Here is a 27,212-nt window from a genome sequence, read left to right on the forward strand (position 1 = left end):
TCGTCTGGAAGCCGTTCAGCGACGTGCAACCAAAAGAATACCCTCCATCAGGCATTTGCCATATCCTGAACGCCTTACTTCCCTGGGCATGGACACATTGAAACTCCGACGTCTGGCAGCTGACTTGGCAGACACCCATAAAATTATCAACCATCGTACAAACAATAACTCTGAGCACCTTTTCAAACTCCACCCATCTAACACCCATGGACATATTTACAAAGTCAGAAAACAGCATAGCTCCCATGACTTCAGGAAACATTTTTTCATGCTGAGAGTTGCTGAAGCGTGGAACAAACTGCCGGCATCAGTTGTTAGTTGTCGGAGCACTGCATCCTTCAAAACTTCCATGCTTTCTGAGATTCGCCAACACTACACCTGATTTTCTCCCCTCCATACACACACAAGCATGTATCTGACTCATACATTGTTCGCTTTCCAAACATTTCTACATTACTGCATGTACTTTATATGCACTTTCTGACAAGTTGTGGTGCACCTGAGCACTGTATACAATAATTTCATTATTATTATTATTATATACACATTACAGTTATGGTTTTTTTTTTGTCTTTTCTCTTCCAGATCCCAAATTTCGAGTAGAAGGATTTAAATGGTTTGTTTCAGCATTACAATGCTGGCAGCAATGAATGAAGACAATGCTGTGTTATCGGGTCGTAACCTTATCATTGACGAGAGTAGTTTTGAGGAGAACTTCTTGCGGTGCATGATTTGTCGGGAGAAATTCAGCAAACAAGAACACCTACCAAAATTTCTACAATGCAATCACACTTTCTGCTTGCTGTGTTTGAAAAATGTTCTTAAACATGCTAATAACAACAGCCAAACCTTAAGACCTGATAAAAATATCCTTAGGTAAGTATGTCTCTTAATTTCATCTTTTTTAATTCTTTCATTTCATTTAGTTTCCCTTTTTTTTTTTTTTCTTAACTTCTGAAGTTGTAGAAGACATCTTCCCCAGGTGCCATGTGGTTGGATTGAACCTGAGACCACATGGTTGAGAAGCAACTTCTCAACCATTTAGCTATGCCTGTGTGTGTAATCTAAATTTAAATATTCTCATTCTCTTTTCCTTTCTGTCTGACTGTTTCTGTCTCTGTCTCTCTTTCTCTCTTCTCTCTCTCCCTCTTGCTTTTGTCATTATCATTAACAACTTAGTATCCACTGTGCCGTCAGGTTAGAATAAATTTGTTGAGGTAGATTTTCTACAGCAAAGATGCTCTTCCTGTTGCCAACCCTTGCCTGTTTCCAAGCAAAGTAATATTTCCTATGACAAGACATGTTTTTCATGGATGACTGGAAATAAACAGTGTTGCTAGTCTGACAGTGATGTTCGTTTACAGCCATCATATGTGTACAAGTGTATACACAGACACATGCATACGCAACAGACTTCTTTCAGTTTCTATCTGCCATATTTACTAACAAGTGCTTTACTCACCTGGTGCTTTAGTGGACGAATGTTTTCAAAGTATCATGCAGTAGGACTGAACATGAGACCACAAGGTTGTGAAGCAAGCTTCTTAACCATACAACCATGCCTCAGCTCAAAAACCAACCAAAGTTGACAAGACTCTCTGATTGCCCATTTGAGTGGGTTGGTAAAATACACTCCAGTATCAGTTACTCTTTTACTTGTTTCAGTCATGTGACTGCAGCCATGCTGGAGCACCACCTTTAGTTGAGCAAATCGACCCCAGAGCTTATTCTTTGTAAGCCTAGTACTTATTCTATCGGCCTTTTTCGCCGAACTGCTAAGTTACGGGGACATAAACACACTAGCATCAGTTGTCAAGCGATGCTGGGGTGACAAACACAGATACACACACACACATATATATACATATACATATATACGACGGGCTTCTTTCAGTTTCCATCTACCAAATCCACTCACAAGGCTTTGGTCGGCCCGAGGCTATAGTAATAGACACTTGCCCAAGGTGCCACGCAGCAGGACTGAAGCCAGAACCATATGGTTGGTAAGCAAGCTACTTACCACACAGCCACTCCTGCGCCTATATATAGTCATAAATGACAGATAAAAATTTAGATGAATCTTTATTTAATAATAAAAAATCCAAATATCATAACAAATTTGTTTCATAACTCAAAAAACATGTAAATAACTTATATTATCATATTTAATAATAAATAAATTAATTACGTCTGCACTAGCACAAAATGTAAAAAAATTCTTTCAAAATAATGCAGAAATTGAGCTATGCCATCAGATGAAATAGATTTTATGTTAAATGTAAATCTCAGTGTAATGAAATATGAACACTGTGTTAAAATTTTTAAAGGTTATTGAAGACAATAATGGCAGAATTAACATGAATTAATAAAAGGAATTTCTAATAAATTGAAGGGAATTTTAGTAATATAATTAAAATATAAATATTGTATAATCATTATCAGTATGTAAATAAGTTTGAAATATGAATTATTATTATAATAAAGGTGATTCAATTGACTGTATATATAAATAAATGCATATACTTATATAGACATATATACACATATAGTCAAATGTATATAGACACACACACATATATATATATATAACAATTACAATATACACCACATTCACAGTACACTCACACAGCAACTTACACACACATGGATGTACAACACAATATACAATACAGACACATTTACACACAGCATACAACATATATGCACAAGAGCTTCATAATAATATTGAGGTGGTGGTGGCATAGGTGGTGTCAACAGCGACAGTAGTGATGATGATGATGATGATGATGATGATGATGATGATGATGACGATGACGACGACGATGACGACGACGACGATGATGCTTTTTTTTTTCTACTCTGGCTTTGAACATCCCCTGTTATTGATTTTGACAGGGTGGCTACAGCAAGAGAGGGGAGGGTGCTATTGTCTGATCACATCACATTAAATACCATTGCCACCCTCAGTAGAAATATCACAGGGTTAGGGGTGAGGCATATAACTGTAATGTGCCACCATGGTACCAGTGAAATGCCATAGAAACTCCTGTAAATGTTAATGAAAGTGGTGATGATGAGGATGATTACGATGATGATGATTACAATGATGATGATTGTGATTACGATGATGATGGTGGTGGTGGTGGTGGTGGAAGTAGGAATCATGGTAATGATGATGAGGAGGAGAATGTTGAAATGTTTATTGTAGTATTAGATGATGGAATGATGATAGATGTGATGATAAAATGTCATGGAAACCCATTATTGTTAGCAATAATGATGATGGTGGTAGTGGTGATGATTGTTACTGGTGGTGGTGTTGGTGGTAACAGTAGTGATGGGGGTGGAAGTAGCGCTTCTTCCTCTTCTGTTTCTATAAGACATTACGCATAACACAAGAACACAAGAAACGTTGTCCAGTCAACACTGACCAATCCACTTCCACCATTGATGTTTCTATTCATAAGCAAGGTCAGCAGCTTCCCTAAAATTGAACATTACATCTGACCAGAACCTCAAGACTTGGGAAAATGTAGGTTTTGTGGCAAAATGCGGGCGACACAATAGGACTGTGTAGGCTTATACCTGTGGTTCGAAAAGATTTTGAAAAGATGGCCACTGACCTATACAACCATGTGCTCATTTTGCACAGCCATACATACACCTACACAGTTATGCCTGTTCCTGCCCCATGCAACCATGCCTGCTACATCACATCTGCTTTTATTCTTTTTGTTTTATTCTTTTATGTGTTTCAGTCATTTGATTGTAGCCGTGCTGGAGCACCACCATAAAGGTTTTTTAGTCAAAGAAATCAGTGCCAGGACTTATTATTTGTAAGCCTAGTACTCATTCTATCAGTCTCTTTTGCCAAACCGCTAATTTACAGGGGCGTAAACACACCAAAATTGGTTGTCAAACAATAGTGGGAGGACAAACTCAGACACACATAAATATATATGTATGTATGTTTGTTTGTTTGTTTGTTTGTTTGTATGTATGTATGTATGTATGTATGTATGTATGTATGTATATATATATATATATATACATATACGTTTAAATATTTGTTGTGCAAGATTTTTTATGTGAAGTCGTGTGTTGAAACAGATATTGTTATATTTCGGAATGGTCATATTGCCAGTTTAGCCAATAAACTGAAGCAAAATAACACCAAATATATAGTGCGTGTGTTTTTATTGGCTAAACTGGCAATATGACCATTCCGAAATATAACAATATATACATATATATATATATATATAATATATATATATATATTATATATATATATATATAATATATATATATATATATATATATAATATATATATATATTTAAACTATTTATTCCCATGCTGGCCACTAGATAAGATCGATATTTAAATATCGATATTATCCTTATTTATAAATTCTATATATATATATATATATATATATACATATACGTTTAAATATTTGTTGTGCAAGATTTTTTATGTGAAGTCGTGTGTTGAAACAGATATTGTTATATTTCGGAATGGTCATATTGCCAGTTTAGCCAATAAACTGAAGCAAAATAACACCAAATATATAGTGCGTGTGTTTTTATTGGCTAAACTGGCAATATGACCATTCCGAAATATAACAATATATACATATATATATATATATATTATATATATATATATAATATATATATATATATATATATTTAAACTATTTATTCCCATGCTGGCCACTAGATAAGATCGATATTTAAATATCGATATTATCCTTATTTATAAATTCATATATATATATATACACACACACACACAACAGGCTTCTTTCAGTTTCTTTCTACCAAATCCACTCACAATGCTTTGGTCAGCTCAAGGCTATAATAGAAAACACTTGCCCAAAGTGCCACGCAGTGGGACTGAACCTTGAACCATGTGGTTGGGAAGATGTTACATGTAGAATAATATTCTAGTGTGTTTTCATTTTCATTTTCATTTTTGTTGACCAGGTGTCCAACTTGCAGAAAGGAGACATGTTTGCCATACCATTCAGTTGATTCCTTACCAACTGACCACAGAATCATCCAAATGATGGACTTTCTGTCTGTGCAACAGACAGATCTTAGGTTGAAGAGTCAGTGTATGAAACATGGTAACCAACCAGTGTACTTTTTCTGCAGCAAGTGCAGACTTCCAGTATGCCAAGACTGTACCATTTTTGACCATAATGAACAAGATGGTCATATCATTACAGACTTAAAAACTGAGTTGGAGAGTAGCGCAGAACGTTTCACAGAAATTGGTAAACGGTACGTAAACTTTTATATTTGTTCTTTCAACTTTAAATCCTCTTGTTGTCCTTTAACTTCAGATCAGCCCTGATTGAATAAATTTATGATGAATGTCAGTCCAGATGTGACCATCCTGTCTTTTATCTTTTCATATTTAGATCGAGTATACAGCAGATAGCACTCTTGAATATATCATCTTTTTAAGAGTGTCATATGAAGGAAGGATTAGCTGCTATTTCTAGCAGATTGTGTTCCACATAGAAGCTTCGTCATTAGCTTGTTGTTGCTTAGCCTCAAGTCAGCTTCGATTGTGATGACCTATGTCCAAAGACGTTTTTGTGACTATCTCATATTTTTGGTTGACAAAGTGTATTTAGGACTACATTATGAACACAGCCTTGTTTTTAAGATAGTTAGATATGAAGGATATTTGTTTACTATTTCTTGCAGGTAAAGTGACCATGTAGAGATTTCCTTCTTGGCGTGATATTTCATTGTTTTTCTTTCCTTTAAGTGAGGGCCACAACATATATTTCTTTACTACACACAAGGGGCTAAACATAGAGGGCGACAAACAAGGACAGACAAAGGGATTAAGTCGATTACATCGACTCCAGTGCAAAACTGGTACTTTATTTATCGACCCCGAAAGGATGAAAGGCAAAGTTGACCTCGGCGGAATTTAAACACAGAACATAACAACAGACGAAATACCACTAAGCATTACGTCCAGCATGCTAACATTTCTGCCAGCTTGCTGCCTTATTTGTTTCAGTCATTTGACTGTGGCCATGCTGGAACACCACCTTTAGTCGAACAAATCGACCCCAGGGCCACAACATAATGAGTGAAAATTGTCAAACTAAACCGAGCAGAGTTGTGCACCTTACTAAGGGGTTTTAACTTAAGACACAACTGTTTCGTATTTAGACACATGACCAATAATGTTTGAAAGCAGGATGTTGGTTAATTCCATCAACCCCAGTACTTAATTGGTACTTCATTTTATAAACCTTGTAGGGATGAAAGACACAGTTGACCTTCATGGAATTTGAACTTGCAATGTAGGGAACTGAAAGAAATACTGCAAGGTGTTTTCTAACATCATCAACATTACTTAGCCCTTTTGTTGCTATATTTCTGTTGAAATACACTGCTTTTGTTTCAATTAATTTTTTAAATAATGAAGAATTTAGTAAAAGAGATATCTTTGTCATTACTAAGCTGATGTTTGAAACATATTAATCCTTTCTACTAAAGGCACGTGGCCTGAAATTTTGGGGGGAGGGGCTAAGTTGACTACATTGACTCCAGTGCATAACTGGTATTTAATTTATCAACTCCAAAAGACGAAAGGCAAAGTTGACCTCAGTGGAATTTGAACTCAGAATCTAATAACAGATGAAATGCCACTAAGCATTTTGCCCAATGTGCTAACAATTCTGCTAGCTCACCACCTGAAATGTTGATAGAAGATTTTCATTTAGATTATAGAAAGAACAGCAGATCCAGGTAGGTTGATATCAGAAGGGTCTGTTTTCCATGTCAGCATGGGTTAAGTGTTTTGATTTGGTCTAAAGAGTCAGAGGGCTGTGTCATGTTCCAATGGTATGGTTTCCATTGTTGGATGCCCTTCCTAATGTCAACCATTTTACAAAATGTCCTGGGTATTTTTTCCCACGGCACCACCTCTAGTGAGGTCACAACATAACTTGCAAGACTAATGAACCCCTCGACTAAATGGGAATATAGCTGAGAGGGAGACAGATTTAAGCTAGGTGCTGATAAGTGGAAGTATGATAGAAGAGACCAGAACAGGTTTGTTGCTGTGGAAAAGATACATGGTCACCTGATATAATATATAGGAGGGTGAGTGTAATTGGGGTATAGCTGGAAAGAGAGATAAAGATAGTAAGAATGAGATTTTGAAGCATCAAGAGCATCAGATGGTACCATCACATTTCCAACAAAGAACTGCATGCATCAGTCCACAGCCTCCCACCTCATAGCTATCCATTGGCTGAGCTGATACAGACTTTTATTATAGCTAAAGATATTTTTGAGATGTAGACATGAAATGGTATAGGTATGAAATGAATTCATATTGCTATAGATGCAATGATGTCACAGTGCAACAATATTTAATTCTAGTTTGTCTCATTTTATGTACCTGAAGACCAGGTAATGAGTCTTCTGAAGAAAAGAGACTTGTACAAGACTAAGAGTCTATTCAGCAGAAAGGTTATTGTCTTCACAATCCTTCTGTGCATGATGAGATTGGTGGGGTAAATGTTCATCAGTTGCAATTCAACAGATGCAAGAAAATATTGGCAGGGAGGGAATTTCAGAGGGATGACATTCTGAAGAAGAAGGATTGAGAAGAATAGTAAATGAGAACTTTTTAATAGCACATTCATGTCTGCATGGAATGAAGAAGCTAGGAATAATTATGCATTTTCTTTTCTAAGTGTTTATGTTTATTATATATGTGGGTTTGTGGTTTAGCTCCTTGTTCTAGAGGTGCTTTTCATAGAGTCTTTGTTTGTGTTTCTAGGTGCCAAGAATGCATCAAGTCTGCACGAGAGATGATAAATGGACACACAACAGCTTCCAAGAGACTTGATGTCATTGAGAAGCAGATTAAGTGTATCATAAAGGAAACCTTCATCGAGTACCGTCTACTGCTTGAGAAAAGGGAAAAAGCACTTGCAGAAAAGGCCACTGAGATGATACGAGAGCAGAAGTCCAAAAAAGACAGTAGGTTTGAAGAGCCAGATTTGACTGAAGATTCTTTAGAGCGCCACAAGAGGTCCTTTCCAAAAGTCAGAAGGGGGTCGAATGATATGTTTCGTTTTTTCAACATTGAAAAGGAAATTGATAGCATCATCAAAAAAGATGAAGCAACAGACAGCGATGACACAGATGATAAACACTCACAGACCACAAGTCTGGAGAGATACAATGAGGTGCAACTCACCGATGAACTGAATAGTCTTGACCAGGTTATTATGCAGTTGGATCCAACTCTGAAGAATCCATTGCATACGATGGAACCACCAAGAGCAAGCAAATTCGAAGACAGAGGTGTTGTCACATATCCTGCGAGGGATGCTGAAAGTGGAGAACATCTGAACATGACTATGAAAGAGAAGCTGGAATCTTATGAAAATTGGATCAGCCAAGCTGCAACATTGGGTAAGTCGCTTTTCCCTTCTTTGAATGGCAGAATGGTTAAGTTAACCCTTTAGTATTTAAACTGGTAATATTTGACCAAAATATTCTACCCGTTTTGTGTTCAAACCAGCCAAACCTGACCTCTCACACTTACCCTACCATGCCATTCTAAAAATAAACAATCACATCATCAAAATTTCACAGCTATAAGAGAATGCATGATTAATAAAAAACAATTTGAATAAATAAGCTTCACATTTGACAAAGTAATCTGAATGTTAAAGGGTTAAAAAGTTTGATACCTGTGGAATACTCAGCCAGTTCACATGCTAATTCAATGAATGGGTTATCCACTTCATCAAACAAATGAATTTTCATGAAGTTGAATTTGACTCAAAAGTTCATCATGGTATTTCATCATATGTATTTCTTTGTTTAATGTGACTAGGGACGGGGTGTTGATTGGAAGGAGACTTAGCTGCCATTTATTGCAACTTGTTTACATAGAAGCTTCCTCATTGATTCACATGAAATGGAATGTGTGTCAAATGTAGGTGATTATTTTCACTTAGCATTCATTAATGATGATTAAGTGGAGGCGCATGGCCTAGTAGTTAGAGCAGCGGACTCACAGTTGAGGGATCGCGGGTTCAAATCTCAGACTGGGCAATGTGTGTGTTTATGAGCGAAACATCTAAGCTCCACACGGCTCTGGCATAAAGGTAATGGCGAACCTCTGCTGACTCTTTCACCACAACTTTCTCTCACTCTTTCCTCCTGCATCTTGCAGCTCACCTGCAACAGACCGGTGTCCCATCCAGGTGGGGAACCTATGTGCCAAGGAAACCGAGAAACCAGGCTTGGTTCAAGAAGGAACAAACAATGATGATTAACCTGAAGTAGCAAATTAGACATGTAGTCGGTTATGTTTAGATGTGATAATCATCTTCATTATCATCATTCCTATCATCATCACTACCACCACCACCATCATCATCACTATCATCACCGTCATCATCATCACCACCACCACATTATCATCACATCATCATCATCATTATCACTGCCACCACCACCATAAGCAGTAGCAGCAGAAACATTATCAGTAGTATTCAGTAATTATCAGCGAAGGATTCTTTTAGTTAATCCTGGTCATTGGATGTCTGTTATATCCAAACAATGTAAAATGTATCATAAATTTGTTGTTGGCATCCTTTTGTCTCAGGAGACAATGGAGTTGTGCATAAACTAATCCAGTCTGGTTTTTTCATTTCATGTCCTCTCCAGTTTTGCACAGGCTTGGGCTAGATATAAGAAAATACTGGGTAGCCCAATCGTCAGGATTCCTCTCTCGACCTTGCTGACGTAGTCGAAAGGAATGCAGAGCATTACGTTTGGCACCAGCTTGATTGCAGGAGCTGCCGGAAGAGTGTTGAGTCGAACACTAAACCGCCTACAGGGCTCCACTCCAGATTTCTTTGAAGGTTGTCTCCTTTCTGTAACCCTGGACAGGGGCCCATACTGGGTACTGTTAGCCGGAGCCAGCTGAGCCCGAGACTTGTGTCAGGCAGGTCGTCAGTCCCTGAGGTAGCGAAGAAAATCGCTCGCTACCCACTACCTGTATCAAAAATACCATAAACCAAAAGCCTATTAGTTAGGCACACATTTTTATTTTAAATAAGAAACTTCAGCAAGCCAATAAACGAGCATTCTTGTGTATGATCGCTACATACTGTATGAACAACGGGGGTGTTTTAATGCAACTACTCAGCCTGCTAGAAATAAAATTTTACATATTCCTTGATACGTTTGTTTCGTTTATTTTTATATTTGTGTTTATTCAGCCTTGAAATGCTTCAATATTCTATTTTTGCATCTATTTTGTTTCCAATATTACAGAACGTCGGCGAACTTTGTTAACGTCGGTGAAACAAGACAACAGGCAGCAGCAAGGGGAGGTAATCTAACCAGCTAGCAAGATAAGGATGAGAGTAGCTGAGATGGAAATGTAATTCAACGACATATGCGCGAAATGAAGATAGAAAGTCATATAGATTCTTGTTTAGATTTTTAAAAAACCTCACCTTCTTCCACACAAAACGAAAAAAAAAAAAAACGAAAGAAAGAAACGACTGAAACTTTCTTAATTTAAAATTTAACCTAGTATGGTTGAGTTGTTTCCCTTCCATCTTTCAAGTTCTGCATATACATTGAACACACATACACACTAATATATATATAATATATATAGTAATATATATAATATATATATATATATATATATATATATAGTATATATATATATAGATATAGTAATATATATATATATATATATAGTAATATATATATATATAATATATATAGTAATATATATATATATAGTATATATAATATAATATATATATATATATATATATATATATATATATATAATATATATATATATATATATATATATATATATATATATATATATATATATAGTAATATATATATATATATATATATATATAATATATATATATATATAGTAATATATATATATATATATATATATATATATATAGTAATATATATATATTATATATATATATATATATATATATATATATACAGGCGTAACTCAACTTATGTTAGAAATTGGTTTCAAGATATGTGACGTAACTCAAAAAATGGCGTAACAGGAAAAAGTTTTCAAATATTTATTAGCTTATGTCCAATTTAATAAATAGTTTGTATATATTTTTACATGTATTTTATTTGATATTCCGCTTCAGTATTATTTTTAGATCTTTTTAAAAAAATTTTATGCTTTTAAGTATGTTCACGACATAAAGTCAGATAAATCAACTGAAGTTAAAGTCTTTTTTTTTTCATTAATTTCTTTAAAAAAAATAAAGTGTAAAGTTTAAAAAGACAACTCAAAACAATACAAGTTGAAGTATACCTGTATATGTATATGTGTGTATGTGTGCGAGTGTGTGTGTGTGTGTGTGTGTGTGTGTATTCTTTGTGCATTAAGGCTACCATTGGTTTCATGTTAAGAAAATATTTTAATATCTTAACAATTGTTCAAGTCAATCATAAGGAAACAAACTCCAATTTCTTCATGTGATTGCTTTGAAAATTTGTTAAGATATTAAGGTATTTTCTTAACATGAAACCAATGGTAGCCTTAATAAGCAAATAAAGAATCTTTTGCCATGTATGCGATATTGATCAATTATTCTCATTGTTCAAAATTTACACGTGTGTGTGTATATATATATATATATATATATATATATATACATTGGGTTGATGGTATAAACAGGAGAAATAGAACTCAATACACAAAAAGAGAGTAGAATATATGCATTTCTTATGTATTAGCTATAAAGCTAAATAAGTGACTCAAAGGCCTACAGTTTCAAGCATGGCACTTATCAGAATGGCCAAAAAAAACCTCAGAGATTTGTGAAGTGTAGATGTGGACTTATTTAAGAAACACTGAGATATATGAACCCACAGCACAGCAAGATATGCAAAAGAAGGACTGTGTTGTCAAAAACAAAAAACAAAGAAAGTCATGGGACTGAAATTAAATACACTAATAATCGCACCGACACCACTGTCCCATCCTGACCACAGCATTTGGTTGAAACAACTAAAAGTATAATGCATGAAACTTTTGGTCCTTGGGTCACTGATATAGCTTTACAGTTTATATAAGTGTGTATATTTACAGCTTTGGATAGTAAATCTTTCATTAACAGTATTTTTTCATGGAATTTTGACTAGACTGCATAAGGAACTTTGATATTCAATTAAATAAAAGATGAAATCTTATAATTTTTTCCCCCTGAATCTTACTACTTAGAATCTGTATGTTAATAAGCAAAGATCAAATGTGTGATGTTCTCATGTGGTTAATTGAAGGGAGAGGCAAAAGGAGAGAAGAATGTTAGTGGTGAGAGTCAGGAGAAAGGGATTGCTATTATGTTATGTGGTTAAATAGTGAGTTGAAAGAAAAGGTATAGTGACAGAGAAACAGAATGTATTTAGGAGGATGTATAGTTGTAAGGAGAATCAAAGAGAGAAACTGTGCATGTCTGTCTTGGTACATGATTTTAAATGTTGTATCATAGAATATTTGGGGCAGACAATAAAACTTTAATTGTTGTTACAGGTTTTAATGTTCAGACATTTCTATGTCTTCTGGCCATCAATGAATCTATCCATTGACAGATAGAAAGAAGGATGATTAGATTATATTGAGCGACAGTTATTTTAAAGGATGTGGCCATGCTGGGGCATTATTCAGTTTGTTTGTTTGCTTTTTTTTTTTTATTAGGTTTAAATGCTTATCTGTATTGTCAGAGTAGACAGATGCATGCAGCAAGAGAAGGAAAAGTAGATATGACAGACAGACAGACAAATAGGTATGTAGATCAATAGATTTACAGTTAGATAAAAAGATAGTTGAACTGAAATGGAAATAATCTTGATTGGCAAATAACTTGGACTAAGTTTTGTGAAATAAACAAGCTTTCAATTTCCCACAGATCTCAGAATATTCAGAACAAGTAATTCTTTCAAATAGTCGTACCACTAAATTTGTTGAAGTGAACTTTTATGTGGTGTGTGTGTACGTATGATATTATCTTTAAGCATGTAAATTTCTTTCTTAAATTAATATTTACATAATAATTAATTTCAACTGCTCTTTATTTAATTTAAAGAAATTAATTCTGAATTTTTTAAGATTATCACCTTTTGCTTTGAGAGTTGCTAACAATTACCAATGGGTATTACTTTTCTTTATTCAATTACGACGCAAGTTTCAATTTTAGTTCAATTTTTTGGTATATAATATTCAGTTTGTCAGCTTTCAATTTAATTATCCAAATTTGTGCCATTTGTCCAGTTGAGTTATTTCCCCAATTAGCTCATTATATTTATTTTTAAGTATAAAAAACAGACCTTATTGTTTTGATGAAATAGTATCTGCTGTGGGTATTGAAAATTCATCAGAATAAATAATTTTATAAAACAGTCAGTTTATATCAATAATAATATATTAGAAAATAAATAGAGAATATGGTTGTGCATAAAATAATAATCAGGTATACCACTGATGATCCGACACTTCCTCTAATCTGGATATGAATAATTCTGTGAAGACACTTGCATATCCTATAACCATTATAAATAACGTTTTCTCCATCAAAGTTTCATGAAACACTTTAGTTTATTCACTGGTAACATACTGTAGTGGAACCACATTCCTTTCTTCTAGTAATATTAATTATGAAAGTGAAAATGTTGAAAACAAAATCTAACATCATGTGCTAATCCACTAGAAAATGATATCACAAAACATAATGGTGATGAGCATGTTAATTAATAGATACCTTTAAAAAAATAAATAAATGCACCCTTTTAAAGCCTAGCCAGGCTCATGGGCCCGGTTTCCTGGTTTCTATGGCGTATGTGTTCCCCACCTGGATGAGATGCCAGTTCATCACAGTGTTACTTATTTTTGCCAGCTGAGTGGACTAGAGCAACGTGAAATGAAGTGTTTTGCTCAAGAACACACCGCATCGCCCAGTCCAGGAATCAAAACTACAATCTTATGATCATGATGCTGACACCCTAACCACTAAGCCACGTGCCTCCACAATAAATACCTTTACTGCAGTGAATATAATATCTCAGATTAAGGTGGTGAGCTGGCAGAATCATTAGCACAATGGACAATATTTTTAGTAATATTTCGTCTGTCTTTACTTTCCGAGTTCAAATTCTACTGAGGTTGACTTTACCTTGCAACCTTTCAGAGTTGATAAGATAAGTATCTGTTGAGTACTAGTCTCAATGTAATCGACTCCCCTGAACTTGCTGGTCTTGTGTCAACATTTGAAATCAATACAATGTCCAGATTGAAAGAAGAAAATCCAAAGTTAGATATATGCTGTTGATGTCAAGAGAATTAAAAAACTTTTGAGAGAATGTAAAATAATTCTTTTTTGGAACTGGACCTCAAAGCACTTGAATAAAGCTATAAACAATAGCATGTAAATATTGGTTTACATGCTATGTTCAAAAACCCATTTGGACAGAAAATGTTGAAGGCTATCCATGGGATTCAAACCCACATCTTCAGCAGACTCAACAGGCTTTCTACCACTGGACAAAGCAATCCTTTGAATTTCTCTATCCATTTCAGAAACTATATTCTTACCAGAAAGAATTTTGTATTGTTGATATCACAAGAATTTATAAACTTTTGAGAGAACATGAAACAATTCCTATTTGGAACTGGATCTCAAAGTACAAGGCTGCAAATAGAAGCATGTAAATATAAGGATGAAAAGCCTTTTTGGATGAAAAAAGTCAAAAGCTGCCTATGGAATATAAACCCACATCTCTTGTAGGGGCAGCCTTCAACTTTTTCTATCCATAAGGGTTTTTCAACACAGTGTATACATGTTATTATTTATAGCTTTATGTGCTTTGAGATCTAGTTCCAAAAAGGAATTATTAAAAATATGTCTTCCATAGTTATGTTTCAAGTGAAGGTTCAGTGATTGGATCAGCACATAGCATTAGATTTTGTTTTAAATATTTTATCCTGGTTTTCTCAGCCCCTGGACCATATCCCTGCTCCCTACATTCAAGGCAGAAATGGCTGTCCATAAGTGCAAGTCAGATTGGCTGTTCCAGCACATCTCCCTCACAACCTCCAGGGCAATGCTTTTCCATTTTGCTTGCTGGGACCATGAGATGGTCTGACATACAGGAAATTGTACAATCCACTCCTTAATGTAAAGTTGGCTGGTTAGAAGAGTGTTTCTGCCTTTAAAAGGTAAAGACACCCTTCAGTCATGAATGACCATGGTATTGCACCTAGAAAGTTCCCCTCCAAGGCACAAGTCTGGGCAAGGTTGTACATGGAAGACCAGCAGTTGCCCATGCCTACCAACCTCTCCTCTCCATGCCACCGATGTTATCCAAAGAAAAGGCAAAGGCCAATACAGCTTGGCACCAGTGATGTCACAACTCATTTCTACAGCTGAGTGAACTGGAGCAACATGAAATAAAGTGTCTTGCTCAAGAACACAATGCACAGGCCAGTTTGGAAATCAAACTCACTACCTCATGATTGTGAGCCAATGCTCTAACCATTGAACGATGCACCTTTATAATGTTTCTCAATAAACAAAGGTGTGTAGTGAAGGTTTTATAGCAAAAAAATTAGTAATTGCATTGTGATTGTCTTCTAGGAATTTAAACTAAATTATCTTCATATGACTTCTGTGAATCCAGCAAAACATGGCATATGTTTGAAACTAAGTATAATAGAAAATCAGTGGTGTACTTGTAATATATTATATTGAACTCTAGCATGGTTGTGAATTTATTTGTTTCTTCATGTTAAAAACAAAAATGAAAGATTTTTTTCTTTTAATTTTAGAGCTTTTCAATAATTTTCTTTTTAAAAAATATTTGGTTCATTCCTATTCAATGCTAAATAGCTGAAGATTTTTCAAAATATATCAGTCCAACAAATCTTTTTTTTTAAACTTCATTAATTTAAGATTTATTTTCCAGAATGTTTAAAATAAAACAAAAATTGTTCTGTTATTTTAATTTACAATATTTATATTTCCTTCAGTTATTTAAACAAACAAAAGAAAAAACAATTTGAAAATCTTATTTCATTGTATATTTCATTTTTTCTTTTAATTTTTATATCATGTAATAAATAAATTGATCTCTTCTCATTTTGTCCATTTTATTTGGATGATTTTCACCTCCCCTCAATATATATTGTGTTTTTAAATACAGCATGTTCATAAGAGATCTTATCTCCAGATGAAATACCACAGTATATCACCACAGAATGATATATAGATAACTATTTCAATCTAATGATGCTTCTATTGCATATAATGGATTTTATTCTGCTGGGTGGCTATTCAAAACACTACTGGACGCTTATTCACTGTTCATGTATATATTGATGATGACAAATTTCATTTAAGTATGTGGCTGGTTGCAAGTACATGTCAATGAAAACACCCAATGAGGCAGAAATACATCTGGTGTAGCCACTAGATGTTGATGGAATGATTTCTATCTCCCTCCAACATATATTGCATCTTTACACACAGCATGTCTCAATAAAAGATCATATCTCTAGATGATCACTGCAGTAAATTTTCCCTTCAACATGTATCATACCTAATGTATCATACATTAGGTATGATACATAGATGTCTGCTTTGATCTAATATTATATGTTGCATATAATGGATACGAGCATATCTATACACACACACGCAAACACACACAAACAGTCACCAACACACAGAGGCTGCATCAGTTATTTCAGAACAAAATTTAATATAAAGAAAACAAAAATATATTTATCATACAAACCAATTTAGTACACATATTCTTACATACACGTGGCAAAATACTGTTCAGTAAAACTGCCATCAGCCACTATTACATTCTTGGTATGCCTCCTGATACAACTAAATATGTTAAGTGATTCATGTTGGCCATAATGTCCTCAGCAGCAGACATCAATGAGTCCTTGATATTGGGAGCATGCTTGTTGGTCTCCTGCTCAATGATGCCCCAGATATTGTAGTCCAGGAGGTTTAAATCAGAAGAACTAGGATGTTAAATGTTAGGAATAACATGGTCTTGAAAATTTTTGACCATCTATAGGCGTAGGAGTGGCTGTGTGGTAAGTAGCTTGCTTATGAACCACATGGTTCCGGGTTCAGTCCCACTGCATGGCATCTTGGGTAAGTGTCTTCTACTATAGCCTCAGGCCGACCAAAGCCTTGTGAGTGAATTTGGTAGACGGAAACTGAAATATATGTATGTGTGTGTGTGTGTTTGTACCCCAACATCGCTTGACAACTGATGCTGGTGTGTTTATGTCCTCGTAACAACAAAAGAGACCGATAGAATAAGTACTAGGCTTACAAAGAATAAGTCCTGGGGTCGATTTGCCACAGTCAGTATGGCCACAGTCAAATGACTGAAACAAGTAAAAAGAGTATCTACTCCTGGGTCATACAGGCTTTACGAGTCTTGTTGGAATACATTAATCCTATCCTGAGCAACTCTTTTGATCCAGAACTTGACAAATATCTTCCAATATTTTCTTGTAGGCTACCACATTGACTCTAAGACCTTGTCAGAAAAAATTAGGTGTCAATGACATGATCCTCATTGTTCATGATCCTTAAGATCATCACAGATGATGAGGACTTAGTATACATAACAGTGAGGCTGGCTCTACTGATCCTCCTCCAGCTAATTTATTCCCTCTCTTCAGATGAGTTAATTCCACCATGTGAAGGAAAAATTGCACAATGCATAAAACTAAATCAATTATTGTCAACATGGTAACAACATGACACAAGAGTAGCTTAATGGTAATCAATGAAACAATTGTAAACTAAACTATGAGCATAATTTGTTCACTCCAATTTTTGCTTCCCAGCCACAAGTTTCTGGGTTCGGTCACACTGTATGACACGTTGGGTGTCTTCTACTATAGCCTCAGGTTAACCAAAGCCTTGTAAGTGAATTTGGTAGACAGAAACTGAAAGACGCTTGTCATGTGTGTGTCTGTGTATTTGTCCCCAACCAGTGTTGGTGTGTTTACATCCCCATTCCCTACCTACGATACTTTTGCTTCTGCATTCAGGTGGTGCACATGGCACATACTGAAATTCATGTAACAAGCAGTATATCAGTTGCAGAATGGTTTATAAATGATTATTATCTTACATTGTTACTAGATGAAAAGAATCTGTGTTAGAAATGCCATGTACATCCATAAAATAAATCAACAGAGAAAAAGTAAATTCACTTCTTGAGGGGAACACTTAACTAAATGATACTAAACATCATTTCTGCCTCATAAAGTTGGACTCTAAAACAGCTCCTCAACAAACCAAACATAGACATTGTAAAACTCAGTTATCAGCTGAGAAACCAGTCCTAATGTGACACCAGTATTACAAATAAGAGTGAAAAGAAAGCATGGTGGAGAGGTTAAGAAGCTCACCACCCAACTGCTTCGTTTTGGGTTCAGTTTCACTGTGCATGTGTCTTCAACCACAGACCAGCCCAATCAAAGCCTTGTGAATGGATTTGGTAGACAGAAACTGAAAGAATCCTATCATATATGCACTCTAACATACATATATATTTCTTTACTGCTCACAAGGGGCCAAACATAGAGGGGACAAACAAGGACAGACAAAGGGATCAAGTTGATTACATCAACCCCAGTGTGAAACTGGTACTTTATTTATCGACCCTAAAAGGATGAAAGGCAAAGTCGACCTCAGCGGAATTTGAACTCAGAACGTAACGACAGACGAAATACCGCTAAGCATTTCACCCAGCACGCTAACGTTTCTGCCGTATGTTTGTGTCTCTTTGTCTTAATATCACATGATAGTGGTAAACACGCATCACCATCATAAAAGCAGGTTCCTTCATTTCCAATCTCTCATGAAAACATGTCCAGCCATAGGGATAGAAACAGATGAGGGTTCATGACAGGTTAGGGAATCTTCCCATAGAAAATCTGTCCCAATAAATTCCATCCAAACCATGCAAACATGAAAAACTAAACATTAAAATGATGATGGTGACAGCTGTGGTGAAGAAGAGGAAGCATATATTCAGAGCAAGGTTACTGAGAAACCCAATATACGGAGCCAACGTTTGGAGAGGTTGATTTAACAATAGATTCAATGTAATTGTTCCAAGTAAATTCTTTAGAAAAATAGTTAAAACTATAAAGCTGAAGAATAGAAAACTGAGGAAGAACATTATCTGACACAGGAATAGTAATATCATTAGACTTCCTGTAATGACAAATGGAAAAGAAGTTTAGTTTTTTGCAGAGTTGAAAGTAACCAACCACAGTGTATTACAATCAGTCACCAAATACAGGTAGAGCTCAGGTCAAGTGAGGTATTCATCACGTTCAATCAAAGCTAAGCCTGATCAAAGGCACTCAAGGCCAGATTAAAACCCATAGAAGCCCTAAGCGTTTAAAAGATTTCGGTGCCCCCATATATATGTAATTCAACATATAAACAATAAACCATAAAATAAATGCAATCTCTCACCTGTGTCTATGCTTGTTTAAGAAACTGCTCTGAGAAGTTTTACCACACATATCACAATGGAATGGTTTCTCTCCTGTATGATTACTTACATGGTACAGTAGAGATGTCCTCTCAGAAAATTGTGTACCATAGATATCACATGGGTGTAGCTTCTCACCTGTGTGAATATGTTTTTCTCTTTCTTTCTTCTTCTTAAAAGAATTCCTCTGTTAATCTCATATCTTGATGTGTTGCTAAATGACATTTTAGTGATGTTACTTCCTGTAGTTTGTGTCATTAAGAAAAGTTTTTCATATTAACATTTACCAAATTCAACAAATAAACACATTCTTAAAATATCCTGCGAGTGGCTGTGTGGTAAGTAGCTTGCTTACCAACCACATGGTTCTGGGTTCAGTCCCACTGTGTGGCACCTTGGGCAAGTGTCTTCTACTATAACTTCAGACCGACCAAAACCTTGTGAGTGGATTTGGTAAACGGAAACTGAAAGAAGCCCATCATATTTATGTGTATGTGTATGTGTATATATATATATATATATATATATATATATATATATATGTATGTGTGTGCATATGTTTGTCCCCCCAACATCGCTTGACAGCCAATGCTGGTGTGTTTACGTCCCCGTAACTTAGCAGTTCGTCAAGAGACCGATAGAATAAGTACAAGGCTTATAAAGAATAAGTCCTAGGGTCAATTTGCTCAACTAAAGGCAGTGCTCTAGCATGGCCACAGTCAAATGACTGAAGCAACTAAAAGAGTAAAAGAGTATTCAGTGAAGAATTTTATCATGCCAACAGGTTGAATACGTTGCCCTCAGTTTTAATTAATTCCCACAAAAGTTCTTCGAATATTTAGAGTTTTCCTTCCTAACTTATAATTTTGAACAGAATTCTTTCTTTGTGTCAAAAACGAAGAGGTGAGAAAGAATCTACAGACATTGGGACTCACAGAGGGGATGATAGGGGACTGAGTCTCGTGGTAGTTTGCTGTGCTGAAAAGACACATCAAGCTAAGTAGAAGCATGGTTGTCCTTGCATACAGGCTTACCCACTACATCCCTAATTTTACAGGCTTGTAGGTGCTGGTGCCACGTAAAAAGTAACCATGTCAGTGCTGCATAATAGCATCCAGTACACTCTGTAAAGTGGTTTGCATTAGGAAGGGCATCCAGCCATAGAAACCATGCCAAAATAGACAGGGAGCCTGAATAGCCCTTCAGTTGGTCAGCTCCTGTCAAACCATCCAACCCACGCTAACATGGAAAACAGATGTTAAATGATGATGATGACATTCCTAAATTCTTAAAACAGTTCATGAAAAATCAGTAACAAGAGCTTCATTTTTTATTTTATTAATTTTATTTATTTTTCAGTCAAAGAAGAATTATAAACAAATATATATTATAAGACACATATTTATTCAACAGGCAATATAAAAATCCAACGTTTGAGGTTATGAGTCCTGTTTAAGATTAAATGAGTAAGATATGTATAAACTGCATCAGAACTTATTTAAAAAGAAAAATGTAGATGTTTTGTGGATAACACAAGATGCTTTAAGTTAAACTTTTTCAGATTGTTCCAAAAGAAATGTTCAATGACTCAAGCAACATTTCACCATAGTGATCAATATAATTAGAGAAATCCTTTGACCATGTATCATAGTATCATTACTACAGTCCCTCACTGGTGTGAATTTTTGCATGTTTAGACAAATCAGCATTTTGTGAGAATGCCTCACCACAGATATCACAGCAATATGGTTTCTCACCTGTATGAATATGTTTATGCCTATTTAAATGGCTACTTAAAGAGAATGCTTTACTGCAGATATCACACTGGTATGGTTTCTCACCTGTGTGAATGCGTTTATGGCAAGATAAATGACCAGTCTGAGAGAATGTTTTACCACAGATATCACAGTGGTATGGTTTCTCTCCTGTGTGAATACGTCTGTGGCAAGATAAAGCACTTCTTTGAAAGAATGCCTTACCACAGATATCACAAGAATATGATTTCTCACCTGCATGTCGGCGTTTATGTTTGTTTAACAAACTATTCTGCGAAAAAGTTTTATCACATATATCACAGTGGAATGGCTTCTCTCCTGTATGATTACTTACATGATATAGTAAGGATGTCCTTTCAGAAAACTGTTTACCACAGATATCACAAGAATGTAGCTTCTCACCTGTATGAATACGTTTGTGGCGAGATAAATTGCTACGTTGCGAGAATTTTTCACCACAGATATCACAGTCGTAGGGTTTTTCACCTGTGTGAATACGTTTGTGGCAAGACAAAGTGCCCATTTGAGAGAATGTCTTACCACAAATATCACAAGAATGTAGCTTCTCACCTGTATGAATACGTTTGTGGCGAGATAAATTGCTGCATTGCGAGAATTTTTCACCACAGATATCACAGTCGTAGGGTTTTTCACCAGTATGAATACGTTTGTGGCAAGACAAAGTGCCCATTTGAGAGAATGTCTCACCACAGATATCACAAGAATATGATTTCCCACCTGTTTCACTTTGTTGATCTTTATTTAACAAAGTTTTCTGAGAGTAAGTTTCACCATTGATTTCACAGTGGGTTGGTTTCTCACCTGTATGAGTACTTAAATGGTAATGTAAAGAAGTTCTCTGAGAGAAAGCTTTACCACAGCTATTACAAGAGTATGGCTTCTCACCTGTGTGAGTACGAATATGGTTAGATAATCGCCTTCTTTCAAAGAATGATTTACCACAGGTCTCACAATAAAATGGCTTCTCACCTGTATGAACACTTTTATGATAACGTAAAGAATTACTCTGAGAGAATGTTTTTCCACAGATATCACAGTGGAATGGCTTCTCAACTGCATGAATATATTCATGCTGGGATAAGGCATTACGTGCAGAAAACGCTTTGTTACAGGTTTTACACTGGAATGGTTTTTCACCTGTGTGAATACGTTTGTGTTTAGATAAAGCACTACTTTCAGGAAATGCTTTATCACAAAGCTCACAGTGGAATGGTTTCTCTCCTGTATGAACACTTTTATGGTAAAGTAAAGTATGTCTTTGAGAGAATGTTTTACCACAAATATCGCAGCAGTATGGTTTCTCACCTGTGTGAGTACGTTTGTGACACGATAAATTACCAATCTGAGAGAATGTCTTACCACAGATATTGCAGGTGTATGGTTTCTCACCTGTGTGAGTACGAATATGGGTAGATAATTGTCCCCTTTCTAAGAATGCTTTACCACAGATATCACATTGGTGTTGCTTCTTCTCCATATGAATTAGTTTATGTCGAACTGAATTTTTTTTCCTTGCAAATACCTTCCCACATACATTACAAGGATATGACTTTTTTCCTGTCTTTCCCTGAGTCTGTTGCAATATATCATTATCACAAGGTTGTGTTTCATCACAAACCTGACTTAAACACAGCTTCTCATCCATAATTTCTTCTGTTAGTCACACAACAATGCAAAAACATGTTCCTCTTTTTCCTTGTAATTTATAATAAAGACAGTTCCATTGTTAGTCTGAATAAATCTGAAAATATGTAACTGGAAAGAAATTCTATTACAACACATTTGGATAGAATCAAGTCCCAGGAATCAATCTAGGAATGAGAAAGCATCACATAAAAGATCCCAAAACCTGCTCCAGTTCTCTCAATATCCAACTATGAAAACCATTTCACATGATGAGTTGTGGTAAATTTTCTAGTATATTCAACATACAAATTCATCCAGTAAGCATTTCCAGTTTTACAGAAAATATCTGAAGTTAATATTGATTCAGAGAAACATTTCCCAGTAATTTAATCATCAACATTATACTTATATAGTGACATGTGTTCTTGATGATGCAAATTTTCAGTCTTTAAACTCAAATTTCTTGATGTATCTTGAGAGAAATTTTCATCTTTATGTCACCAGACACCCTGAAACACACAGATAATATACATAAAACACAGTTACATGTAAATGCAAAAGATACCAAAGACAAATATCTTGGTCAAAATGCACAGTAAACCAAAATATAAACATTACCATAAATTAATAGTACAGACATGCCAAAATTAATGATGAGAACTTTCTCTAAGTATCTTTAGAAGAAAGACTGGGTAAGGAAAGGTCAAATGGACATAAATTCATAGCCTTTGTAAATCTTCCAAGAATTTGATTCAGTTGAATTCACAAGAGTTACAAATCTCAGAATAAAGTTTGCATTAAAATGTTCAGTGAAGAGATTTACTGTAAAAACTATGAATGATCAAGGGAAGTAAGTTAGATGAATTGAGTGGAATTCAAACACAGATACTTTGGATGTTAGATGTAGAAGGGAAGAGGAAGAATATAGCATGTTTGTGCTTGTAGTGTCTTTTGTGAAGTGACCTTTTGCCAATATGTCAGATGGCCACTTTCAGGAGTGAGATTTGCAATGTGTAATGGCTTCTCTGCCCATGTTTTTGATTAGCACTGTAATGTGCCTTGGATTATGGCTAGGACCACTCTGTCTTTTTCTTCTGTTATTTAATGTCTGTTATTCAATGTGTGATACATTTGACTACAATTTCTTTAACTAAGATGGTATAGAAATTAATTAAACAGTAATTCAGTATAATTAATACTTATTCGGCAGTTTGAGTAAAAATGATTTCTCATTTAAGCATAAGGCCAAAATTTTAAAATATAGTGGTTTAGTCAATTATGTTAACCAAGTTCTTGAATGGTATTTTTTTTCTATATCTATCCTGAAAGGATCATATGCAAAATTGACTGCAGAGGAATTTGAACTCAGAATGTAACTAACCAAAAGATATACCACAAAATATTCTGTCAATTCACTACACTAATTTGGGTGAAAATAATAACATTCATCTTTAACCATCTTCTGAGGCTTATAAGATACTGGTAAATGTATTTTCTTTGTAGGAACCAGAATGATGAAAATTACAGTTTACAGTTATCACGTAGGCACTTTAAATTTCTTTTAAAACATTTTATTACATTTAAATTTCTATCTTACAAACTGAAAAGGGAGCTTGAGAAAATTAACTAAATTAGCATAGAATAATGGTTTCATGTTTTTTTTTTATAATTAAGATCTAAACTATTAATATATGAATACGAAGGAGATACTTGAATAACTGTAAACCTAATTTTTGGCCACCCTGTATGTGTGTATATATATATATATATATATATATATATATACTTTATTTAAAGCAGCAGAAAATTCCACAAAATATCGTACCCCATCATTATCATGGCAACCATTCTAGCATGGTTAGAAGTTTAACATTCTGTTGGTAGTTACAAAATACCTTCGTATATACATTATAAACCGATGGGGCCATCAATACAACGGACTTCCTGTTAAGAAACACATGCATGTTTCCTCTCCCTCATCGTTTCTAATCTGTTCCTACTTCGATTTAACGGATTCCAAGCATTAACAGATAGTCCTTCCTCTACAAATCTGCAAAGTTGACGACTTTCTGCCTGCCGACTTCTCTAAAAGATATATATATATATATATATATATATATATATATATATATATATATATATATATTATAACCACAACTCATCATGTGAAATAGTTTTCATAGTTGGATATTGAGAGAACTGGAGCAAGTTCTGGGATCTTTTATGAGATGCTTTCTCATTCCTAGATTGATTCTTGGGACTTGATTCTATCCAAATGAAGAGTTGTAACAGAATTTCTTTCCAGTTACGTATTTTCAGATTTTATTAAAACTGTTTGATGTAACAATATTTATTCAGAATAATAATGGAACTGTCTTTATTATATTTTTATATATATATAATTGCAGATTACGATTGCACTGAAATAACTTTAAGAGTTTCGAATCCTTCTCTCCCCCACCTGATATTTTCTCATAACTCTCTTTAAAATGATTATTGTTTAATATCATTCTGCAAAATACATTTCGAAGAGTGTACAATGTGTAATATTTCAAAAGTAAAAATAATGATAAATGCCTGACTAATGGTAACAATACTGATGGTAACAATAAGTGAGCAGTGGCAGAAAGAACGATCCGAAGCACCTCCAAAACCTGTTTCTAAATTATTTTAACCATAATTATAACCTAAGCTCACAGAAAAGTAACTTAGCAAAATTTCGCGATAAAATACGCATTTTTCACGAAGTTCTTCGGAACTAGATGTTCGCGGATATTTCACATAGTCGAGGTAAACTAGTTTTCTGGTAAATAACAGCAGACGTTATTAGAGGCGAATAGATTCCAGAAGTATGTATATACTGAAAACTAATCTGAAAACATTCATTTTCACATAAACACATAATTCTTATCACTTCTAACAAAGTATATTCCTTAAAAATATCGAAATTTTGGATCTTCACTTACTTCTTTCTTCCATTAAATACTAACAATAGCAATAGATATTTTTGCCATACTTTCGTATTTAAAATTAGGCTACAATAAATATAATTTTCATATATAATATATAAACATACACCTTTTCTTGAACATTGTCATTTTATATGATTTTGCTGACAAATTTTAAAATTAACATAAACATTTATTTACATGAAAGAAAATCACCAGAGAACTCTCATCCAACTCTTCCAAATCCTTCTGTCAAACTGTATTGAAACTATTTGTGGGGAAATTTTTTTTTATCTCAGCATCTGGTCGCACCCCACATATGATTTGCACATTCGGTATCTTTTAGAGAAGTTGACAGGCGTAAAGTCGTCAACTTCGCAGATTTGTTGAGGAAGGACTATCTGTTAATGCTGGGAGTCCGTTAAATCGAAGTAGGAATGGATTAGAAACGATGAAGGAGAGAAAACATGCATGTGTTTGTTAACAGAAAGTCCGTTGTGTTGATGGCTCCATCGGTTTATAATGTATATACGAAAATAAGAAGGTATTTTGTAACCGCCAACAAAAATGTTAAACTTCTAACCATGCTAGAATGGTAGCCATGGTAATGATGGGGGTACGATATTCGGCAACAACTTTTTTCAAACATTTGCCAAAGCCATAAACTACAATAAATTCCAAGCAACTAATAGTTACAAAGTTCAAGACTTAATGTTATAGATTCATACATTCTAAATCATCCTACACCTCCCTGTAACTTCTTTGACATCTTTCACATCCTCTCCCACAACCATTTTTTTGCAATAGTTCTTTTTATAGAGCTTCTTGCAGACAACTATTCTCCTATCTATTCACTGATTAATTGAAACTGTATTAGAAACCAAGGAAACCATTTATTACAACCATCTCTACTAATTATCAAGAAGCAATATTTATGTGGGGAAATCCTTGCAACATTTATCTATAACTGCCTTACATCAGGAACAAAGTGGTTGAAGAATCAATCAGAAATTACATGAAGGAAACCGCACATTCTTTGAGTTGATCTATATTACAGATAATAAATCCATATCTTTAAGGGTGCATAGTTTCTTTGGTTTCTCTTCCACCAAGTGACTACTCTGCATATTCTTTCTAACTTGTTTCAGTCATTCTTTAACTTATTTGTCAACCACTTCACTAATTTTTCTTTTTGTTTCTTTTTTTTCTCTTACTTTTCCT

At 34.7% G+C, this 27,212-nt stretch overlaps 2 protein-coding genes across 5 annotated transcripts in view; one reads left to right on the top strand and one right to left on the bottom strand.

The window, feature by feature from the left end:
- The window catches only part of LOC115214133 (tripartite motif-containing protein 59-like), a 29,711-nt gene extending 19,149 nt beyond the window's left edge, over window positions 1-10,562 (top strand). Inside the window, exons 2-5 of the mRNA XM_029783194.2 lie at window positions 586-876; window positions 4,991-5,290; window positions 7,827-8,467; window positions 10,346-10,562. Coding sequence (XP_029639054.1) covers window positions 614-876; window positions 4,991-5,290; window positions 7,827-8,467; window positions 10,346-10,413 — 1,272 coding nt within the window. The 5' untranslated portion in view covers window positions 586-613 and the 3' untranslated portion in view covers window positions 10,414-10,562. The remainder of the gene's footprint in view (window positions 1-585; window positions 877-4,990; window positions 5,291-7,826; window positions 8,468-10,345) is intronic.
- Window positions 10,563-20,990: 10,428 nt separating this feature from the next.
- Window positions 20,991-27,212, bottom strand: part of LOC115214058 (zinc finger protein 62 homolog) — a 31,477-nt gene continuing 25,255 nt past the window's right edge. Inside the window, exons 3-4 of one of the 4 annotated variants that reach the window (XM_036504672.1) lie at window positions 22,105-22,570; window positions 20,991-21,936 (exon numbers count right to left, since the gene is read on the bottom strand). In XM_036504672.1, the coding sequence (XP_036360565.1) occupies window positions 21,281-21,936; window positions 22,105-22,570 (1,122 nt within the window). In that variant the 3' untranslated portion in view covers window positions 20,991-21,280. Of the gene's footprint in view, window positions 22,571-27,212 lie in introns of all 4 variants that reach the window. The other 3 variants (XM_036504671.1, XM_036504673.1, XM_036504674.1) reach the window with 3 other exon arrangements.

This window comes from Octopus sinensis, linkage group LG7 (assembly GCF_006345805.1).
Source record: "Octopus sinensis linkage group LG7, ASM634580v1, whole genome shotgun sequence".
Classification (NCBI taxonomy): domain Eukaryota; kingdom Metazoa; phylum Mollusca; class Cephalopoda; order Octopoda; family Octopodidae; genus Octopus; species Octopus sinensis.